General features: G+C 35.4%; 1 protein-coding gene across 6 annotated transcripts; it reads right to left on the bottom strand.

Annotated features, from left to right (window-relative positions):
* Positions 1–679: 679 nt before the first annotated feature.
* Positions 680–21,931, bottom strand: srsf10a (serine and arginine rich splicing factor 10a). 6 transcript variants are annotated; one of them, XM_073925600.1, is made up of 7 exons: positions 21,794–21,931; positions 16,585–16,844; positions 13,796–13,917; positions 8,609–8,768; positions 5,012–5,062; positions 2,456–2,798; positions 680–1,143 (listed from the first exon to the last, which is right to left on the bottom strand). In XM_073925600.1, exons 3-6 carry the CDS (start codon positions 13,899–13,901, stop codon positions 2,600–2,602), a joined length of 516 nt encoding a protein of 171 aa, XP_073781701.1. In that variant the 5' UTR covers positions 13,902–13,917; positions 16,585–16,844; positions 21,794–21,931; the 3' UTR covers positions 680–1,143; positions 2,456–2,599. The 6 variants fall into 6 exon arrangements, with proteins under 6 accessions (XP_073781701.1, XP_073781700.1, XP_073781699.1 ...); XM_073925599.1 differs by having other exon boundaries at positions 13,796–13,902; positions 16,564–16,844; XM_073925598.1 differs by having other exon boundaries at positions 680–1,355; positions 1,434–2,798; positions 13,796–13,902; positions 16,564–16,844.
* Between the last annotated feature and the right edge of the window lie 526 nt (positions 21,932–22,457).

Genomic DNA, 22,457 nt, shown 5'->3' on the forward strand with positions numbered 1-22,457 from the left:
TTTGTACGACACTTCTTTGATCTTGTTATTTAAGCAAAACTTATTTGTCAACTTCCAAGCTTTACTCCAAGAAATATTAGCAAATAATGAAAGCCAAAAATGTCTTGCTGTAGGCAGAGCCAACGAACGGAGAGCATTCTTTATAACCTTACTGTTACGCTTGTTTTAATACATCAGTATTTTCAATGAAAATGTTTTCACAGTGATTACCTTTGTAGGTCTCTTCTGAAAGATTAATTGGATCAATGATTTTTTGTTTGTTTGTTTGACATCACCTCATCTAATCTTCTGACCAATCAAAAGATCTCTAGTGCCTGACATGCCCCGCCCCTTTAAGATATGTATTAGCTATGGGCTGTTTATTTAAAGGGCAGGAGTTACTCTATGTGCTAAAATTGTGCTTGTTAACATTAGTTAATGCAAAGCGAGTAAACAATATAGACTATTTTCATTGACAAAGCTGAATAAATACTGTATAAAATGTATTGTTGATGTCAGTAAATGCATTAACTAATGGACCGTTATTTTAAAGCGCTACTGCAAAGTCTTTTCCACTCTGGATGGACTTATTTGATTGTAAAAATGCAGAAGATACTGTACTATTACTACCTTTTAATACAGCTGGTTTACAAATCGTAAATTAATAATAAAGGTGAACTGAATTCATTCATACAAGAGATTTTTAATATCATGTTTATTCTGCAATGACAAAAATACTACATTTTCAATATAAACAGATGCTACGATCAACTGGACAAAAGAAATATCAAATACAACCTTTCTAAAAGAAAAAAAAAGTAACACCGCGACAACTTTGTGTGATTATAAACGGTTTTAAATACTCCTTTTTATGCCAAATTCAAGGTTTAAAAGTCTTTGCATGCATTTTCGACAAACAAAACAAGCTGGCGTTCAGTATGAGCGACTATAAAAATAAAGCCATCTCTATATTGGCATCAAACATGAGCTTTCGGACAGGTTGCATCACTTATTGTGAATCCGAGAAGAACAAAAACATCAGAAGAAGAAAACACTGCAGGAGAGCTGAGCTGGAGCAAACACACGGAGAAAAACACACCGCAAAACATCAGTGTCTCGTTTCCAGTCCAAATAGCTAACCATTCTTAAATCAAGAAGCATTTTCTAGACAAGAAAAAAATGATCAAGATTAGCCAAGTTTGTCCTTAAATGTGCAAATGAGTCAAGAGAAATGATCTTGCTTTGGGGTTGAAATGAGATGATTTTACTTCAAACTTCCACATGTATGCATGTGTTTGCATGGTGGAATTCTTTATATATATATATATATATATATATATATATATATATATATATATATATATATATATATATATCTATATATATATAGATATATATATATATATATATATCTATATATATATATATATATATATATATATATATATATATACATAGCTTGTTTCAGGTCTAAATATCTAACAATTCTTAAATCAAGAGCTTCTTTTTGGACCAGTGAAAATATTTTGCTTTCAATTCTTAAAACATGCTAAATAATCTGCAAATGAGGTAAGTGAAATAGTCTTGATACAAGATTTTCTTACAAGTTTGATCTTCTTTCAAGCCAAATATCCAAAACCTCTAAAATCAAGAAGCATTTTCCAGACAAGAAAACCTTTTTGCCTTGCTTTAAGAGAAAACCTGCTCAAATTTGACTTGATTTGTCTCAAAACCAGCAAAACAACCTGCCATCCTGGTAAGATAAATCATCTAAAAACAAGATTATTAGACCATTGGCAGATTATTGAGCTTGTTCAAAAGAAAAACTGACTTAATTCTGAATACCTGTGGTCTAGAAATGCTTCTTGCCTATTGAGTTGTACATATTTGGCCTAGAAACAAGTCAAAAACTCCAAATAAGAAAAGCATTTTTGTGCACCAAGTAAACAAATATTAATACAAAACCAGTTTATTTGACTTAAAGCAGAGTAGACTGCAAAAAAAGGATTTTATTTTTATTTATTAAAGCTTCCTGGTGTAAAAATGTTTCCATATTTAGACTCAGTAACTCTGAAACCCTTAGAAAAGCATTTTTACATCAAGTAAAATCTCATTTCAACCTGAAAACATGATTACTGCACTGAAAACACAAGCTAAAGACGTTTTCAGATTGGAATTATTTGGTAAGACTTTAGTTTGATGGTCGCTAGTGCACAATTTGTTAATTAAAAGTTGCATTTTAATTACATGCTAATTACTTCTCATTTGAGTATCAATAGTCTGCTTCATATCTGCTGATTCTGCTCCAACATTTAACTCACTTTGCAAGTGCATGTCAACTTACACTAACCCTAACCTAACAGTCTACTTATAATCTAATGAGAATCAGTTGGCATGTAGATGCAATGCAACTTTAATTCAACTAAATGTGTTAAAGTTACCATCAAAATAAAGTGATCTCAATTATTTTACCTACCAAACTTTTGCTTGAGGAAAAACTCACTTAATGTTGACTCATTATTTCTGAAATTACCACTATATTTTCCACTCGTCTATAAAAGCTTCTTGATGTTTATATATGTGGTCTGGAGAGGAGACGTCATCTGTTTGTGCTGTCTAGCTAGCGTCCTCCTGACTTGCGTCCGGCCCATGATCTGGATCTGGAGCGGGATCTGGTCTCGTCCTCCTCATGCTTCAGCTCTTCTGCTGCCGGACTGCGGGATCCAGAGCGGCGGCTCTTCGACTTGTGCTTGGAATTCTGGGAAGGAGAGTGTGAGGAGGATCTGTGGCGTCTGCGGTGGTGGTCCCGAGAGTGGTGTCTGAGAAAAAAACAGGGGTTTATTGTTAGAAAACTGGATTGCAAGGCTCTTCAGAATACTCACAACATCAATCACAACATCTTATTCTCCAATAATCACACCCTCCAGGAGTTCACAATCTCTGAATTAAACACAAAATCAAGCAAATCTAGTTTCTAGACCAGTGGTCACCAAACTTGTTCCTGGAGGTCCGGTGTCCTGCAGGTTTAAGCTCCAACCCCTAATCAAACACACCTGAACAAGCTAATTAAGGTCTTACTAGGTGTACTTGAAACACCCAGGCAGGTGTGTTGAGTAGGGGTGTAACGATACACTCAGCTCACGATATAATGTTCACGATTCGATAAGTATCACGATATTTGGAATAAAAATTTAACTGAAATGCAAATTTTACCAAGTAAACTATTTTTTATGCATTTCTTTTGTTTCAACTTGTTAAACTGAACCTTCTTTAAGAAAATAAATTAAACAGGCCTGTCTCTGGAAAATAAAACAATTTAAAAACTTCTTAAAAAATATTATAAAAATGACAGAGACAAAATTAAGGAACAATTTAAGTAAAGGTGCAAAAAAAATAAGCTTTCTATTCAATTGAATTTAACAGTAAGAGCTTAAGGCTTTGCTTGGTCACTTGCGTTTTTTGTGTGTGCAGAAAATTCCACATTTCCAGGTAATCAGCAGTTCTATAAGATAATCCTGAACTGATGTGTGTCTGTCTGAGAGGTTTTTATGGATGGCTGTCTTCATGTTGGGCATGATGAGTGACAGGGTGGCCGTCTTTTCATTACACAGGACAGTCGTGACTCTTTTCAGCAGTTTAGGCAGGTTTACTATTTCCTCGGCGTCGCTGATGTCGGCGCTATCAAGTGTATCATGTTGACGTGCATTTTTGTGTACCTCTGTACTCAAAAGGGTTAATGCTCGTCGTAATCATAACTCTAAAATGCGATATGATTGTTTAAATAATGTGTACGTTTTCGGTTTAATTTCCACTGCTAAGTGCTGTTCATACTTCCCATGCGGCTCCTGAAAGATCACTCTGTTCCACAAACTGAATGTTGTTTACTACTTTATTAGTCACAACCTGCAGGTTCTGTTCACTGAAGCAGACGCGCGCGTATGGCAAGCCGTTTTAACATTTAAACCTTTGTTCTGACTATCCATAAATATATTCAATTCATATTTAATTAAATTCATTTAGAGATATCTCTAAATATATTTATGGATAGTCAGATCAAAGGTTTAAATGCTAAAACGGCTTGCCATACGCGCGCGTCTATCATAGTCCGCCCTCTGTAGTAACAGCTCACGTCATGTGTGATTTTGCAGCCGCCAATACATTATTATATGCAGACAGAATGACATTTTAGGGTGAATTGTACCTTATAAATACAGTATGTGACTCTTTCAACACCATTAGGAGGTATCCATGTCGCTGTGCAAAGTATGTAAATCACTGTGAAGACTTTAAAACTTAGGATGTTTGACCCAGTATGCGTGTCAAAAAGCGGACGAGTCTAAAGCAATGACTGTACAACCGAAATGTTGCCAGACGTCTGATTTTGAGAGGATGGGCCATCCTCTATTTCAGCTCCACTCATCTTGGTCTGCTAACATTACTGCTGCTGCAATCTGAACTCACATGCGACAGCAGATGGAACGTAGCTCACGTGCAAACAGCTCAACTAATTAGAGAAAACGGACGTCATATCGTAATCAAATCGTCATAACGCCACGATGCATTGTGACATTTTTGCATCGCAATAAATCGTACAACGATAAATTGTTACACCCCTAGTGTTGAGGCAAGTTGGAGCTAAACCCTGCAGGGCACTGGACCTCCAGGAACGAGATTGGTGACCCCTGCTATAGACTAGTGTAGTTTCTCTCAGTGTCTGCTTAATATAAATGACAGAAATCAATGGCTACCAATCATCTTGACCTTTGGTGAATAGTAAGGGAGTAACGATGTATGATGGACTACGAGATCTGCTCCTGTAGCTGCGGCTGCGAGAGCGTCTGATTGGTGAATCATGTGTTAGTTAATGCGGGACCAGCTATGATCAATCATAAGCATGTGATCCTCTTGAAATTAGTTTATAAATAAACTTGACTTAATGAAATGTACTTCCTCTCTTACACACAGGTAACGTGTGCTGGTTTGAGCTCTCGAGTTTACTGCACTGACATCAGTGTTTGTGCAGTATGTTTACCTGTCATTCTCATGGCTTCTGCTTCTCCGGTGTCTGCCGTGTGACCGAGAGCTGCTCAAACAATAAAACAAACAAAATAAGTCACATGCAACTCATCAGAGACGCATAAAACATGAGTTAAAGCTTAGAAAAGGGAAGGTGTCAGCACATTTGAAAATCTAAACTATTACACATATTTTACTCATCAAAAATTGAGTTTTCCAACAACAACAAAAAATTAAGTCACAAATCAGCAGGTTTTTCTATAAAACAAGCTAGGGCTGCTCGATTTTGGTAAAAATCATCATCACGTTTTTCCAATCAATTACTGTTGAAGTCAAAATTATTAGCTCCTGAGAATCTTTTAAAAATAAATATTTCCCAAATTATGTTCAACAGAGCAACGAATTTTAACAGTATTTGCTCTATTTTTTTTCTTCTGGAGAAAGCCTTTTGTTTTGGCTAGAGTAAAAGCAGATTTAAATATTTTGAAACCTCTTAAGGTCAATATTATTAGCCCCTTTTGGCAATATATATTTTTGATTGTCTGCAGAATAAACTACTGTTATATAATGACTTGCCTAATTAAGCCTTTGAATCGCATTTTGAATTTGAATGTTTGCATTTAAAAAAATATCTAGTAAAATATTATGTGCTGTCATCATAGCAAAGATAAAATTAATCGGTTATTAGAAATGAGTGATTAAAACTATTATGTTTGGAAATGTGTTGAAAAAAAAAACTTATTTTCATTAAACAGAAATTGGGGAGGAAAAGGGTTGCTAATATTCAGGAGGGCTGATAATTCTGATTTCAACTGCATATATTATTTTCCTCCCTGCAAAGGAAAGAGAAACAAATACAATAGAATAAAAATATGAAACAAACTGTGCTTTAAGCATCTTCACAGTAAGAAAAACACTTTAGCTACAAAAGTCCTTCAGTAGTCAAGAGCAGAGAGGGTTTTTCTCGTTGTTTTATTAATCATGATAAAACAGGCGGCAGCTGTTGTGCTCTGTCACTTTAATGGTTTCGCTATCACGCGTCTTTTGATCCTCCTCAACTCGTTTGTTTATTACACAAATGAGGGTTAATATGAATAATCACTAAACACTGCGTTTTGACACCTATTTGAACATTAAAGCGCTCACGTTAATGACTTTAGATATGTGTGCTCTCTGCTCGTCGCAATGTGCGAATGAGACCAAGCGCGCTTTTAAGAGCAGTCTTTCGCGCTTTTAAGAGCAACATGTGTACAACTGGAAAGGGGGCAGTAAATAATGGAATAATCGTTTATCTCGATTAATGGTTTTTCATAATCGTTAGAAGCCGAAATCGAAATGGGATTTTCGTTTAATTGCACAGCCCTAAAACAAGGCAAAACTGATTGAGGAATTTGTAGATATTTTGACTTGAACGAAGTTCAAACTTTTGCAGTCTACCCCACTAGCACACTCTTGAGAGTCTAACATTATTAGACAATGAAATTGGATCAAATGTAAAATACCACTGCAGTCTTGATTGTATAACTAATCCAATACATCTATACTAAAGTTACAATTGCTTGTGCCTGAATACTTTAAACTCTCTTGTGCCTAAATGCTTACATGAGCCTTTGTGCAAATGATAAACTGTCACTCCATCATAGTTTACTCTCCTGTGACTCCACAAATCTGATGTGTCTTGAACAGTGGCTCTATAATCCTGAAGGATTCGGATTTCTACCTTCCAATTCATCTCAGCGTGGATCAACGTTTAACCTTCTCTCATCTTCCAGTTTCTGATTATTTTTATTAAATATGATTATTTGGATGAGTATTTAACTTTGAGTTGATTTTAACTAATGATTAAGTAACACTTTGCTTTATGTAAGAATGTTCAGTGTCCTTGCTCCTCTCTTTGTCTGTCTATTTTAACTTTGTTTCCAGGAGACACACAAACCAGGTCATAGGTCATAGAGACCTGCCTCTCTCGCTCTTTTGAGCCAAATCACTGATGCTGAGGAGTGGGAACAACTGGTTCTATTGTCATGATATTGTCTACAGTATTTTAGCTGTTATTATTGTTATTATTTTAAAGTAATTCCATTTTATGCTAGATAGATTTTGTGTGCAGTGAGGATATTGTAGCTGCATGTTGAATAAACCAGGTTTGAACTAGGTTGATAAGTCAGCTGAAAGTACAAGAAACAACCTTGAGTTTCCTCAACAGATTGTCTCTTGCGTCTATGTATGCCTCAATGGTTTATCTTTTTACAGGTCGGAGATCAGCTCGTAATAGTTTAGAGTCGGCCTGACCCCAAAAACCATGCAGCCATCCATATCAGGAGTTAGATGCAATCCCTCATTAACGGACACATTGAGATTTGTCTTTTTGCTTTAACAAATGAGAACTAACGATTGATGACCAACTAAACTTCTCTGACCACATTTCTAGAACTGCTCGATCTTGCAGATTCACTCTCTATAACATCAGAAAGGTCCGACCCTTCCTATCTGAACATGCAGCTCATCTCCTTGTTCAAGCTCTTGTTCTCTCCAAACTGGACTATTGCAACTCTCTACTAGCCGGGCTTCCAGCTAACTCTATTAAACCTCTTCAGATGCTTCAGAACGCAGCAGTACGAGTGGTCTTTAATGAACCTAAAAGAGCACATGTCACTCCGCTGCTCATCCGTTTGCACTGGCTGCCAGTTGCTGCTCGCATCAAATTCAAAGCTCTGATGTTTGCTTACAAAGCGACTTCTGGCTTTGCTCCTTCTTATCTGCTCTCACTTCTGCAGATCTATGTGCCCTCCAGAAACTTGCGTTCTGTGAATGAACGTCGCCTCGTGGTTCCATCCCAAAGAGGGAAAAAATCACTTTCCCGAACTCTCACATTCAATCTGCCCAGTTGGTGGAATGAACTCCCTAACTGCATCAGAACGGCAGAGTCACTCGCTGTCTTCAAGAAACGACTAAAAACCCAACTATTCAGTCTCACTTCACTTCCTAATCTTCAATTGCCTCTCTGGCTCCACCGCTAACTGTATTACAAATAAATAAATAAAAATTACTAATGCTTTCCTTCTTAGACTTCACACACCTGAAACTTGCCTACAGCACATATTCATTTTTGCTCTCATAGTTGTGTAAATTGCTTCCTTGTCCTCATTTGTAAGTTGCTTTGGATAAAAGCGTCTGCTAAATGACTAAATGTAAATGAACTGTTTACCTGGATCACACCTTTTCTGGACTTGTGTAAAGAGTATGATTGCTGCATTGTTGTACTGTAAGTCAAAGCGGCCCAGAAACTCATTGCAAGTGTTGAATCTGGCTTCTGCTGAAGAATCTTCAGTAAACTTTATATATTTATTTATTTGAATCTCTGACTCCAGCTCTTCTTCATCTGACAAACTGGTCATTCTTTGGGTTAAAACTGTAAATTACCCCTTAAATCCCAACATATAAACTCAACATTGAGTGTCCTGCGATGTGTCTATTGCGGATTAACACATTGCAATATCGATGCTGAAACCATATATTGAGCAGCCCTAATAGAGACATCACAGCTTGTGGGAGAGTCCCAATAACACATGAAACCCAGGATGTGTGTGTGTGTGTGTGTGTGTGTACTGACTCTCTGGGGCTGGCTGATCTGCGAGTGCGACGCTCGTATGATGGACTGCGAGATCTGCTCCTGTAGCTGCGGCTGCGAGAGCGTCTGCGTCGTCCGTCACGCTCGTAGTCGTCGTACCGTGATGGAGAATGCTTCTCTTTCGTCTTCATCTGATTGGGAGCTGAAACACACAAATTATTATTATTAGACAGCATTATTACATCTCATTTGATTGTTATTGAATTTAATAAAAGTACTACATTGAACATGCATTTAATACTCATTGAAATAATACTCATTTAAAACCGTAGTGTTACTGGGAACTTCTATGATAAATTATAATAAAACACATAGTTTTATCTTATTTATTTTATTATGTTTTGTCATTTTTAACTCGGAATGAAAAATAAGACAATTACATAGAAAAAAAAAAAGATATTTATTTGATTCATTTTATTATTTTTAAACGGAGAAAAGATTTGATAATTAATGAATCCACTTCAAACATTACCTGCTGCAAACTATAGCACTATACTCCTTTTTTATTTCATTCAGATTTTCAACAGAATGATGAATGCATATTATACAACAGTTCTGTCTGGTTCTTGAATCTGATTGGCCGACTGCCGTGTGATATGCTGCCAGTAACAGCCCTCGTCCAGCCTCTGAACCCTTCACCCATGTGTATTACTCCACCCACATACAGAAACAAGCAGAGGACACTCTACAGTCTGACAAATATTGCAGCTGTTGGACAACATCATGAACTTTTGAGGCTTTTTTTTGTTGATAATGTAGTTGTTTAGATTGCAGCTATGCAGTTTATTTATAAGGATAGTGCCTATTTTAAATATTTATAATTTCTGAGAGACAGCACGTCAGCAGGCATTAGCCTGTCTTTGAGCAAAGACGACTGACTATATTCATCCTTAAGATGGCAACAGAGACGCATAAGCCCTTAGAACAGGGATCACTAAACTTGTTCCTGGAGGGCCGGTGTCCTGTAGATTTTACCTCCAACACTAATCAAACACACCTGAACAAGCTAATTAAGGTCTTACTAGGGATACTTGAAACACTCAGACAGGTGTGTTGAGACAAGTTGGAGTTAAACCCAGCAGGGACACCGGCCCTTCAGGACCGAGATTGGTGACCCCTGCCTTAGAGGATGAAAAAAAGCATGATTTCAAACTACAGCTGATCAAATCATTATTGAACTGGTAAATGACTTTCTAAGTCGATCTCTCTCTTTTAAATGTTGTAGTGCTGTATTTATTCCATAGTAATATTGTGATCTCCCGATTGCAACAGAGAAATACTGGGAAACTCTGGCTGTTCAGCCAAATTATCTTAAAATGTGAGCACAATCAGCTGTTTTGTCATCACTTTAAGGCTGATTTATACTTCTGCGTCAAACGCCGGCGTATGCTAGGGCGCTGACGCACAGCCCTTCGCCGTGGCTCTCGGCATCACTGACGTGCACCTCTCAAAAAAATGTAACTACACGTCGCAACAACGCGTAGCGTAAGCTCTGTGATTGGTCGGCTTGGTAGCGCTGACGAGTCTGGGCGGGACCGAGAGCCGCGCGAATGGCGCGAGCGATTGTTTACAAGTGTGGAGTCCCGTGAAGGAGCTCCGGATGGAAAGTTTTGTTTTGTGTTTACCTCATAGTTAAAGTTGCTGCACGTCCGCCGGTTCCTGCCTCAAAATGAGCGAGTTTGACCCACTTGTACATCCCGGAAGTGTTCAGGAAAAGCAAAAAAGCAGAGAAGAAACTCGACACAGAGGAACATTTACACCTCACTGCCAACTAGCGTTTCAGAAGTGTTAATGCAGACCGACAGAGACAGCGCGCAAAGGTATAAATGCACAGCCACGCGCGTTGCCTGCGCCATGGGTTACGCCGGTCACTTGACGCAGAAGTATAAATCAGGCTTCAGACATTACGCTAGAGAACCAAACACTAGCTCTAAAGTGACGTTTGCGAAGTATCAACGGCTTCTGCTGTTCTGACGTCAGCTGCAGGTGTAAAATTATAGACTTAAAGCCTATGCGATGGCATTATTGTGATGTTTTATGTAAACAACCTTCTTAGTTTTGTTAGTTTTATTAAATGTAATTATCTTAAATTGTTTTTTAAATGTTTAAATTATCATGTTCCAATCCTGTTTTCTGATCTAATAGTAGGCATCAAACCTCTTACAGAGTTACACGAGCAACTGCTAATGGTGACTGTCTAGTGCCAAAGTGTAAGACCTCCTTTGGTCAATCTGTCTTCTCTGTAAAGGGAGCCAAACTGTGCCAAACTACTAAATATTTTTAGTAGTGTTCTTAAAAAGTGGTTGAAAACAAAATAGCAGTGTTTGCACAAATAGTTTATAATTGTTGTGGAATTTTTAATAAACAGTGGTCCCTGGCTTTAACACAGTTAAAAATCATTGTGATGTTTTATGTAAACATAACCTTATTAGTTTTGATAGTTGTTTTTTTAAATGTTTAAAAAAATCATGTGCCAATGCTGTGTTCTGATCTAATTAGTAGGCATCAAACCTCTCAGAGTCATATGAGCAACTGCTAATGGTGACTGTCTAGTGCCAAAGTGTAAGACCTCCTTTGGTCAATCTGTCTTCTCTGTAAAGGGAGCCAAACTGTGGAATGGTTTACCTGTTAGCCTAAAATCAGAAAGTCATATAAATATTTTCAGTAGTGTTCTTAAAAAGTGGTTGAAAACTAAATAGCAGTGTTTGCACAAATAGTTTACTGTTAGTTTGTTGGATCGTGTCGCCTTTGCTTTTGCCTTCAGTAATTTTATGTAAAGCATTGTAGTGTTGTGTATATGCATTTATTATATTTCCATTTTATCAATTTTTAAGCTTCCTGTGGACGGGTGTTGAGAGTTAGCAAGTTTCCTAAAACACTTAAACATGTCCATGTCAAATAAATAAATAAAATGTGAATGAGTGGAGGAAGAAAGTAGTTCCTAATAAAAAGAGTTTTAGACTCTTCGTGTTGGATTTTATTATTTATATACACGACTGTGCCGTCGAACTGTTGTATAAAGGCAATATCACACTCGTAGCAGTGCAATATGGTTGTATATCGTCACTTGTAATCGACTTTTTTCCCATACATTTACACACACACCAAATTATGTTGCATTAATGTGCAAATTAACTATGCATACGCTTTTACAGCGGTAATATCTGCATTATTTACACCTTCATATTTCACAGATATTATTCCCAGATTTTCTTTTAATAATCATTTTTAGGGTAGTGGAAATTATAGGCAGGTAGGGAGCTGAGAGAGGAGAACAGGAAGGCTGTTGGCACTAACCACATTTTTCAGATGCTGACTGCAGTATAATAATGTTCATCTTTCATGAAGCTGCTTTGGAACAAGTTTTGTGAATTGCACAAGTACAAATAAACTTGTATTGAAACTCAAATTGTAATCAGTGTCAAAGTTACCATATATGGTTGTAAAAAATAACTTCACATTTATTCATATACTTCCGGTCAAAAGTTTGGGGTCAGAAGGATTTTAAATGTTTTTTTTATTATTATGACAGGACAGCATTCAGACAGGAAAGCATTGGGAGCGTAAAATGGGAAAGGGTCGTCAAATGACCTTGAGCCGGGAATCGAACTTGAGTCGCGGTGAGCACGTTGGTGCTATGTGCTACTGGTGCTGACGGATTTTTAAATGTTTTTGTTACGGCTCAGTATCTGTGGCTGTGGTGTTTGTTTTCTCTCTCCCTCCTCTACCTGTCATTTTTTTAGGTTCGCCCAGTTCATCTACACATTGGCTAAGCTAGATGCCAGTCATCATTACCATTACGATGACGTCATCAATGACCAATCACAAGCGCACTTCCCCACTGTAAAAGGAAGCCGGCTCAAGAAAGATAGCTTGCTTTTTGCTTGCTCACTGTTGTGTGTTTTGCTGGATGGCTTGACAGTTTCTTGTGCTATAATCATTTGTGCTGAAATCGTCTTCAAAGGGTGTTTTAATTGGGTTTTCTCTATGATTATCAGATACACAATATCTATATATACACAATAGGAACAGGGTAGATGTCACATGACCTACATGTTGCTACACATAGGAGATACCAATATATTATACACACTAGTTTTGAAGTGTGCGCCACTAATTGTAAGTTTTGTTTATGTTTTTGGTTAGAAGTGTAGTTTAGACAGGGTGTGAAAACGCTGAAGACTTTTCTTTCTCTTTCTTTTATTAGATAGTATAGAGATTGTGGGTTCTAGTTAGAGTTGTGTTTTGTTATATTATTTTCTTTTCTTTGGCGCCACTTTTGTTCCTCCTCCCGTTTATTACAACTATTTATTTACTCTTGTTTTCTTTATTTTGTATACACTCTGTTTATCATTTATTCACTTTGTTAAATAAACACAAGTATTTTGGCATACTTTGGTTGTTTGTCTGCTCCATTGCCGCCACCATTCATAAAAAGGGTCCTCAATTTTAAATGTTGCGTTAACCCGAGCGTTTCCATCTTAAATAACCGTGACAGTTTTCAAATAAGCTTCTCCTGCTCACCAAGGCTGCATTCATTTGAGCAAAAATACAGCACACATTGTCAAATTGTGAAATGTTATTGAACTATAAAATAATAGTTTAAACAAAGTTTATTATTTAATTAAATAATTTATTCCAGTGATTAATTGATGAATTTTCAGCTTCATTACTTCAGTCTTCAGAGTCACATGATCATCTGAAATCCCTCTAATCTTATTTACTACTATTATTATTAATGGTGATAGTAATAAAAGCAATAATGACTGATTTCATTTGAAACTACATACAATAAGAAAGCAGTTATTTACAATTTTAATGAATCTTTAATTTATTAACATTTAATAAATGCTGCCTTGGAAAAATAAAACATGAAAAATAAAACTGACCCCAAACTTTTGACCGGTAGTGTGTGCTTCAATACTACAGAGAAAGAATAAAAAACCTTCAGTATTTTATATGAATATACATCATAACATATCCAACTCCACCACATTCAGGGACAATTTGAAAGATCCCAAAACTCCCACAAAAACCACGTATTAACCTTTACTTCTATCATTTCTTACATCCATTTATAAACGCATTCAGGTTTTCTAGCTTGAATTTAATTTTGAGTAGAACAAACTATATATATATATTTATAATTAAATTCTTTTATATGCATACTCTTCCTGTCTCCTTGAGCGAACTGTATCTCGATCTGCCGTCCGCAGATCCACTTCCTATCCAGGTTATGAAGCGCATCCTCTGCGTCCCGAACGTCCTCAAACATGCTGCTGCTGTTAAGGCTTTGCATTGAGAACAGACTGATACACACACACTACACTCTAGATCAACATCAGCTTCATATGCAGAAACAATATCAATAATCAAAAAGCAAAACACAAATCATCATCATCTCATTTCATTGTGAGAAACGGCATCAGGGGAATGTGCTGGGTGAAATCAGCATCACAATTACCAAAAGAAAATTCTTATTGAATTTTAAGTGTATATAAGAGTGTTTCTACAACTTCAGGCACTTTTATGAGAAGAAAAAGACAGAAAAATATCTGCTGCAGGCATATATACAAATAGATATGAGATTATTAAATAAAAAACTGCATAAATATAGGTGTTATTTTATAATATATATTCATTACACTATTGATGGGAGTTATAACAAGACAAAGCTGTTTATAAACAGAATATCTGGATGTCGTTTTTAAATAAACAAATAACAATACTGACTGCAATCAAAATAGTAAAGAAGGTGAAAGTGGTCTATGAAGACTTGTGTTGTACAGTTTATTGTGTAAAACAGTACCGTTACAGCAATTATACTATTACCACATGTATAAAATAAAATGCTTATTAGAGCTGGTCGATTTGGCCTAAAATCAAGATCTCAATTAATTGAAAATTTCAACGCAATTACAATTAATGAACGATTATTTTATTTATTTATTTACATTTTTTGCCCTCATAGTTCTAAAGTGATGTTAGTGAAGTAGGAATGGTTTCTGCTGTTCTGTAGTGCGCTGCAGATGTGAATGAATGGCACGAGAACGTAGTTCCTCTTACAAACATATTTTGAGGCTTTCCGTGTTTGATTTTCTTTTTTAAACAGTAACTGTGCAATATCACAGAGTAACAGTGCGATGTGACTGTATATCGTCACTGGTGGGACACTTTTGCCTCCCACCAGTGCTGATATACAGCCATAATTCCACTGCTACTTGTGTGATATTGCTCATGTGTGTGTGTGTGTGTGTGTGTGTGTGTGTGATATTGCTCGTGTGTGTGTGTGTGTGTGTGTGTGTGCACGCGCGCACACACACACACACACACACACACACACACACACACACACACACACACACACACACACACAGTTGAAGTCAAAATTATTATCCCCCCTTTGAATTATTTTCTGGTTTTGAAATATTTCCCAAATGATGTTTAACGGAGTAAGGAAATTTTCACAGTATATATGATAATATTTTTAATCGATACTTATTTGTTTCATTTCGGCTAGAATAAAAGGCAGTTTTTAATTTTTTAAAAACAATTTTAAGGACAATATTATTAGCTCCTTTAGGCATTTTTTTTTCGATAGTCCACAGAACAAACCATCATTATACAGTAACTTGCCTAATTATCCTAACCTGCCTAGGTACCCTAATTACGGGGAAAAAATAAACAGGGGGGCTAATAATTCTGACTTCAACTGTATATACACACACACATACATACATACATGCATGCATACACACACACACACACACACACACATACATACATACATATATATATATATATATATATATATATATATATATATATATAAATATATATATAAATATATATATAAATATATATATATAAATATATATATATAAATATATATATATAAATATATATATGATTCAAAAATAATTGAAAAAAACACACACTATCTACTATCTATGATTATTTACTTTACGTTGAACAACTGAAATAAAACCCACATTGCCTAAAACAGTCACTCATTCTTATAAAAAAAAAGTGAAAATAAATAACTTGCACTTTTGGAAACAAAATAATTTTTTTTCATATTAAAAGTAGAAAAAAAGCAGTATCTTCTAAATAAATTAACAGTTGTATATCTTGTAAATAATATTTAACTGCATTTATTGAATCTTCTGTAAACAAACATTTTAATGTAAATAATAATTTTACAGTAATGGAAAATTTGCCGTCTCAAGGCTTTTCTGGTGCAGCTTCCAATCATAGTCAATGTCGTGCAAACACGCGATGTATAGTTACATTTTATGAAAGGTGTGCAGGTTTGCGACCGCTGGAAAAATGATCTCGATTATATCTCGATTATTTCTCAATGTCCATTTCGATTAGTTTCCGATTAATCGCTCACCCCTAATGTTTATTATATACTTTATTATGCTTTTAAATGCATTATTATACTTTTTATATATAAAATTCCCTTTTTCATCTTCCTGGTAACAATTTAATGCTACATTTTTTGGATCATTTCTAGATAAGTGACAATACTGATGCTGCCATGTATATTCATTACAGCCATTTTATTGATGTGTTTATAGCTATTTTCCTTTTCTTTCATCATTTTCAAATCAAAATAAGTGAAAATTACAGTAAATTTAAAATACATAATTATGCTAATGTATATTTGATATTATTGCTATTATATAACATTTGTTTCCAAGACAACACTTACTCTAAGATTATATAATTAGATTAGATAAGTTTAACATCAGCTTTTCAACAGATGGATGGATATGCATGAGATATTGTAAGTCTAAGGAACTTGTGCATTGGTACAGAGAGTGTTCAGTGCCTGCAGTTGCAGAAACAGCCATCAGTCAGCATCAAACGCATTACAGATATGACCTGTGTACAGAAATCATCATGATCGTGTGCTCTGTGATGTAGGATACAGCATTAAACGGGTCGGTTACCTTTAACATGCTTGAGCTTTGACTTGAGCTTGATCTTTACTTGACTTGGAGACTCAGACTGGGCCCAATAACCTTTAGTCTGCTCCTCTTTCTGCGCTCAGACCGAGGCCGAGGCTCCAATTTTGGTCCCCTTTGAATCTTCAAGCTTTACCTTTCTCTTTATCTTTCTCTTTGTCTTTGTCTTGAATCTACTCTACATCGGCCCTTTTAAATATTCTCTTTCTTGGGAAGGTCTCCAGAACTGTATGTCTTTACATTTTCTGAGACAACAACAGAGGAAATAGATCGGTTAGCAGACAAACATCGCAAATGTTCACCGCTAATCATGCTTTCAGAGGAATCACACGCAAAAATGCTGATTCTGACATTAATGTTTAGCTACAATCAAAGTCAATGGAGCTGTGTGGAAAAAAAAAGGACAGTTTGACAAGTATGTGGGACAACAATGTACTTTTGAGGTTTTTTAGGCGAGAATGTAGTTGTTTAGATTGCAACTACGCAGTTTATTTATAAGACTAGTGCCTATTTTAAATATGTTAAATATATATTTTTAATATATTTTAAATATAAGTGCCTTTTTCGTATACTGTAGTGCTGTATTTATACCATAGTAATCTTCTAGTGTTTGCTTTGCCTTGGATTTTTCAGGGATAATTATAGTGAAATCTCTATTGCAACAGGGAAATACTGGCAAATCTCTGTAGACTGATGGCATTTCATGCTGTTCAGCTTTATAATCTTAAAATGTGAGCAAAATCAGCTGTTTTGGCATCACTTCAGACATTAGTCATTCAAACACTAGCTTTAAAGTGATGTTGGTGAACGAGCAATGGTTTCTGCTGTTCTGAGGTCAGCTGCAGATGTGAATGAATGGCGGAAGAAAGTAGTTCCTCAAAAGGATTTTTAGACTACATGTTTGATTAGCTTTTTTATATACATGATTATGTTGTCAAACTGCTGTATAAAGGCAATATCACACTCGTAGCAGTGTGATATGACTGTATATCGTCACTGGTGGGACACTAAGGCAATAAGGCCATCACACATCTCCCACTAGTGCCGATATACAGCCATATCGCACTATTACTCATGTGATATTGCTCGTATATAGTACATGTGATAGAAGCAAAACTATTTTGGTAAAAAATATATTTTAATTTATATATAATTTTTATCATATACACATTTTATATCTAAACAAACATTCTCTCAAATATATGCCAGCACGTGTGTATTTATATCTACATAATAAGTATACACATCACACACACACACTTTTATTTGGTATGTGATTAATCACAATTAATTTTTGCCCAGCACTATAAGTACATCAATCATGTGTGTGTGTGTGTGTGTGTGTGTGTGTGTGTGTGTGTGTGTGTGTGTGGGTGTATTAAATAATTTTTATTTTATTTTAAATGAAATAAATTAAGATGCAAATATTAGCATTAAAATTTAAAAGTAATATAAAATATATTTATGCCACTTTTTTTTCTCTTATAAATATAAAAATCATTATATAAAAGCATTATAAAGCATATATATTAATAATAATATTTATAATAAGTATATGATTATAACATTTATAATAATCAAAATATAATTTTAGTCAAACTAATTTAGTCAAAAACTGTGGAAACATGGTTATGAAATCTCACAATAATAACTATTATTTTTATTTTACTAATCTTATTACAAAACAAACATGTATATTTGCATTTCACTATTTTTATGAACAAAAATAAATAAATAAATAAAATAAATCGGAATGTAAAATTTTTAATTATTGATATTAACCAAAAAAAGGTGTGATTGAATTAAAATACATTTCTGAAGTACAAAAACTGAAATATTTGTTTGGGAGTACGTTTTACAAGAAAATACCATTTATGACTTCTTAGAGTGATACATTTAATACATTTAATAAGGATTATAGCACATGATTCACAGTTTAAAATAAATAAATATATTTTTTATTCATATACAAGCGAAGCTAATTACTTTATTATTTTATACAAATAATAGTCCATGCTTTATACTAATACAAGTTTTTTTTAAATAAAAGTCAGATGAGTTCGCTAACATGCTGAACAGCTCCATCCCCTTTCATCACGTATAAAAGAGTTTTCATTTCACACAAACAGAACTAAAAGGCTGAACAGATAATGACAGAATGCTGATTTTTGCATGAACGATCCCTTTAAAAGCTCACAGTTTTAGTCTCTCTCTTACACATTTGTCTACAAAGGATATTGTACGTATGCAAATCCTCTTGGTCGGCGTGAATAGAAGTCAACAGGAATGTAGACATCTACTATAGGCCCGTAACGACCAAACTCACGACGCAAATCCTCTGGCCTAAAGCACCATGAAACGACAGAATATTCATTCGTCTGTCTGAGAGCGTTTCCCACAGTGCTTTGAGGACAACAAACTCATATCAGCTGCCTCTGAAGCGCTCATAATTACCAAAAACACATCATGCTTAAAGGTGCTGTATGTAAGATTGACACCTAGTGGTTGAACTAGATATTGCAGTCCAAATTCAAAATATTGGATTTTTTTTCACCCAGCCCCCTCCTCAGACTAAAAGAGATACAAAAACAAAAGAAAGTTTCCCATTCATTTACCCATTTAATTGACATAATCGGAAAAATCCCAGCCTTATTCAATACCATTATAGAAATCACCATAGACCACAGATTCAGCTCAAAATCTGCTGTAATGTTCTACTGAAAAAAAAACTTTGAAGACCTGTGGGTGAGTAAATCAATGAGAAATTTATTTTTGCGTAAACTAGAATGTTGGATTTCTGACTCTGACCGCTTTCGTTTAGCAGCTTACATGACTGAAATGAAATATGCTGATTTGTTTTCCACCAACTGGCAACCCAGGGTGCTGAAATATAACTGGGTAAACTGGCAGTGGGCGGAGTTACAGATCAAAACAAAGACAAATACTGAAACTAAGCAAACTTTTAAAGAATAACTGACTTTAGCGATGTTTCTCAGACAAACACGTCTGTTCATTTAGCATGTTTCTGAAATATCTGCAAATATTTACACTTACAGGAGAATCAAAAACTTACACACAGCACCTTTAACTGGCAAATTCATAGTGAAGTAGTAAACTATCTATAACACTGAGCTTCATGAGTTTGCAAATGATGGAACAGAATCAGCATTCACTCACAGATTGTGCCAAACAATGTTATTATAGATAAAAAAAAACTCTTAAAAGCATGTCAACTGAAAGAAAAGCTGAAATTTTAGATTTTTGAAAAATGTTTTTAAATAAAACTAAGCAATTGGTAACACTGAAAACTACACAAATAAAATTAGATAAGGTAAAGATCAGAAGATGTCATCAACCACTGATAGATTTACATAAAATAATTGCCCTGCTGAAAAATCCAGCTTAAACCAGCCTGGGCTGGTTGGCTGATTTTAGCTGGTTGACCAGCCTGGTTTTAAAGGGGTTTTGGCCATTTCCAGGCTGGTTTAAGCTGGACATAGCTGGTTTTGGCTGGGCTCCCAGCCTGGCTAGGCTGGTCAAGCTGGTGTTAGCTGGTCATCTCCCAGCCTGACCAGCTTAGACCAGGCTGGAAATGGCTGGAAACCAGCCTGGAAGTGGCCAAAACCCCTCTAAAACCAGGCTGGTCGACCATCTTAAACCAGCCAACCAGCCTAAGGCTGGTTTAAGCTGTTTTTTTTTAGTTGGGTGATAATAAAAACGTAATCTGAAATTTAAAAGGTACTATTAAAAATGTAACCAAAAAGCTCAATTTAAAATTATTTAAAATAACTATATAACTTTGAGACACAAATTAAAACAAAAAACTGGAAAAAAGGAAATTATAAAAAGCTAAATATTACAACAGAACAAAACATCTATATATGAGCAACTCCATGCAAATGTCAACCTTGCCATGAAAAAATAAAGGTTTTAACTAAAATGGAAACAGTTTCTGGGTCTTTTGGGTAAGCAAGTATTTACAGTACTTTAGAAATACTCAAAAATGCATCCGTCAATGTTTTCAAACTATTCTTTCTGATTTACCAAAGTCACACAAGTGGCAACTTCACATCCATAACAACACGTTTTCATCATAAATCTGAAAATATTAAATAAAATAAAGTCAATCATTTTTGTTTTATAGAGAGCCAACTCTTCTCAATACTAATCCTTTAGATTATTATTGTTTCTTTTGGGTTGTGCAGTTTAATTCACAGAATTTCTACAAAGTATGTTGTCTACTGTAAACTCGCAGACTTTTTTTGTCCCATCCATAATGTATGTTTAGTTTCCTTATTTAAAATACAAAACATGTTTACAGATTGATATTTTTCTGGTCCCTTAATTCTGTGGTCAGTTGTTCAGGAAAATATAAACAAAAGTTTCAATATAATCTTAACATATACTTTAGTTTTTACTGCAAATGTCGCATGCATAACGCTGGAATTGCTCATATATATATTTTTAAACCTTCAAAAGAAAACATAAAGCTGCTAAATAACTGATTGTGGATGATTTTACATTTTCATTCTCATCATTATTGGCACATTTTTAAATGCTTCGTTTTTATACATCAGCTTACAATACAAGATACTTTCTGGAAACATAAAAGCATAAAACTTTGACCAGACAAGAACATTAATTAAATAAACATGCATGAACACCTACAGCAGTTTAGTTTCAGTTAGTAAACACTTCTAACTAGTAGTGGGTTAAAGATGCAATGCAAAGCAAATGCTATAATAACAGACTGTAATATTAGTCTCGTGTTATAAAATTAAAGTCTGTAATTCATTATGTATGCATAGCTCATTAATATGCAAGTGTCTAATTACAGGCATATAATGAAGGAAACCCATTCCTGCTGCAAATATTAGAGTAAACATTTAATATGCGAGACAAACAGAATAATTATGTATTAATTAGGCCTTTAATATATTTGATCAGATTAGCAAGGAGAACAAAACTCGGCCAAGCGCAAATTAGACATTAGCCATTCACTAGTAAGCCAATTTATTTTATACGTATCTATAAATGATGCTTGACCGTGGTGTATTTTATTGCATATGCTCTATTTTATTTTAGTTATAGAGGTTTTGAAAGACACAGAAGCGGTTGTTAGCATTAGCATCTCTCTCGCACGGCAGCTAACGTTACTAACTTAAATAGCGTCAGTCCTCGCGCGGCTACTAACCTGCTGTCGTCGGAGATGTTTCTGATGAACAGGGAGGTGTTTGGAGGTCTCATATATCTCGCCATGATGATTAAAAACTGCAACTTTCAGATCCACAAACACACAGGCCGCACTCCAGAACAAGCTGCACACGTACACAACGCGCCACACACTCACGAGCAGCAAAGCGCATGCGCCGCACACGACGTCACCACCATGTTACTTTCTATTGGTCTTGAGCACCCATAACCGGAGCACCCGGAGGAAACCCACGCCAATACGGGGAGAAAATGCAAACTCCACACATAAATGTCAGCTGACCCAGCCAAGGCTAGAACCAGCGACTTTCTTGATGTAAGGCGATCGTCCTACTCACTGCGCCACCATGACGCTTTATATTAAAACTTACAAAATAAAAAAAAGTTGTTTTGTAAGGATATTTTTGTCATACAATAATAATAGTAAACCTTTGGAGCAAAATTTGTTTATTAATTTAATGATTAAATTTGGGAAGTGCCATGTACATAAACAAAAATGGCCCATTGATACACCATTGAGGGTATCAGTGGGTATCGCTGTCACCTCACAGCAAGAAAGTGGTCAGTTGGCGTTTCTGTGTGCAGTTTGCATGTTCTCCCTGTGTTGGCATGGGTTTCCCTCACAGTCCAAACACGTAGTACAGGTG

The sequence above is a fragment of the Danio rerio genome, chromosome 16 (assembly GCF_049306965.1).
Source record: "Danio rerio strain Tuebingen ecotype United States chromosome 16, GRCz12tu, whole genome shotgun sequence".
In the NCBI taxonomy this organism is placed as follows: Eukaryota; Metazoa; Chordata; class Actinopteri; order Cypriniformes; family Danionidae; genus Danio; species Danio rerio.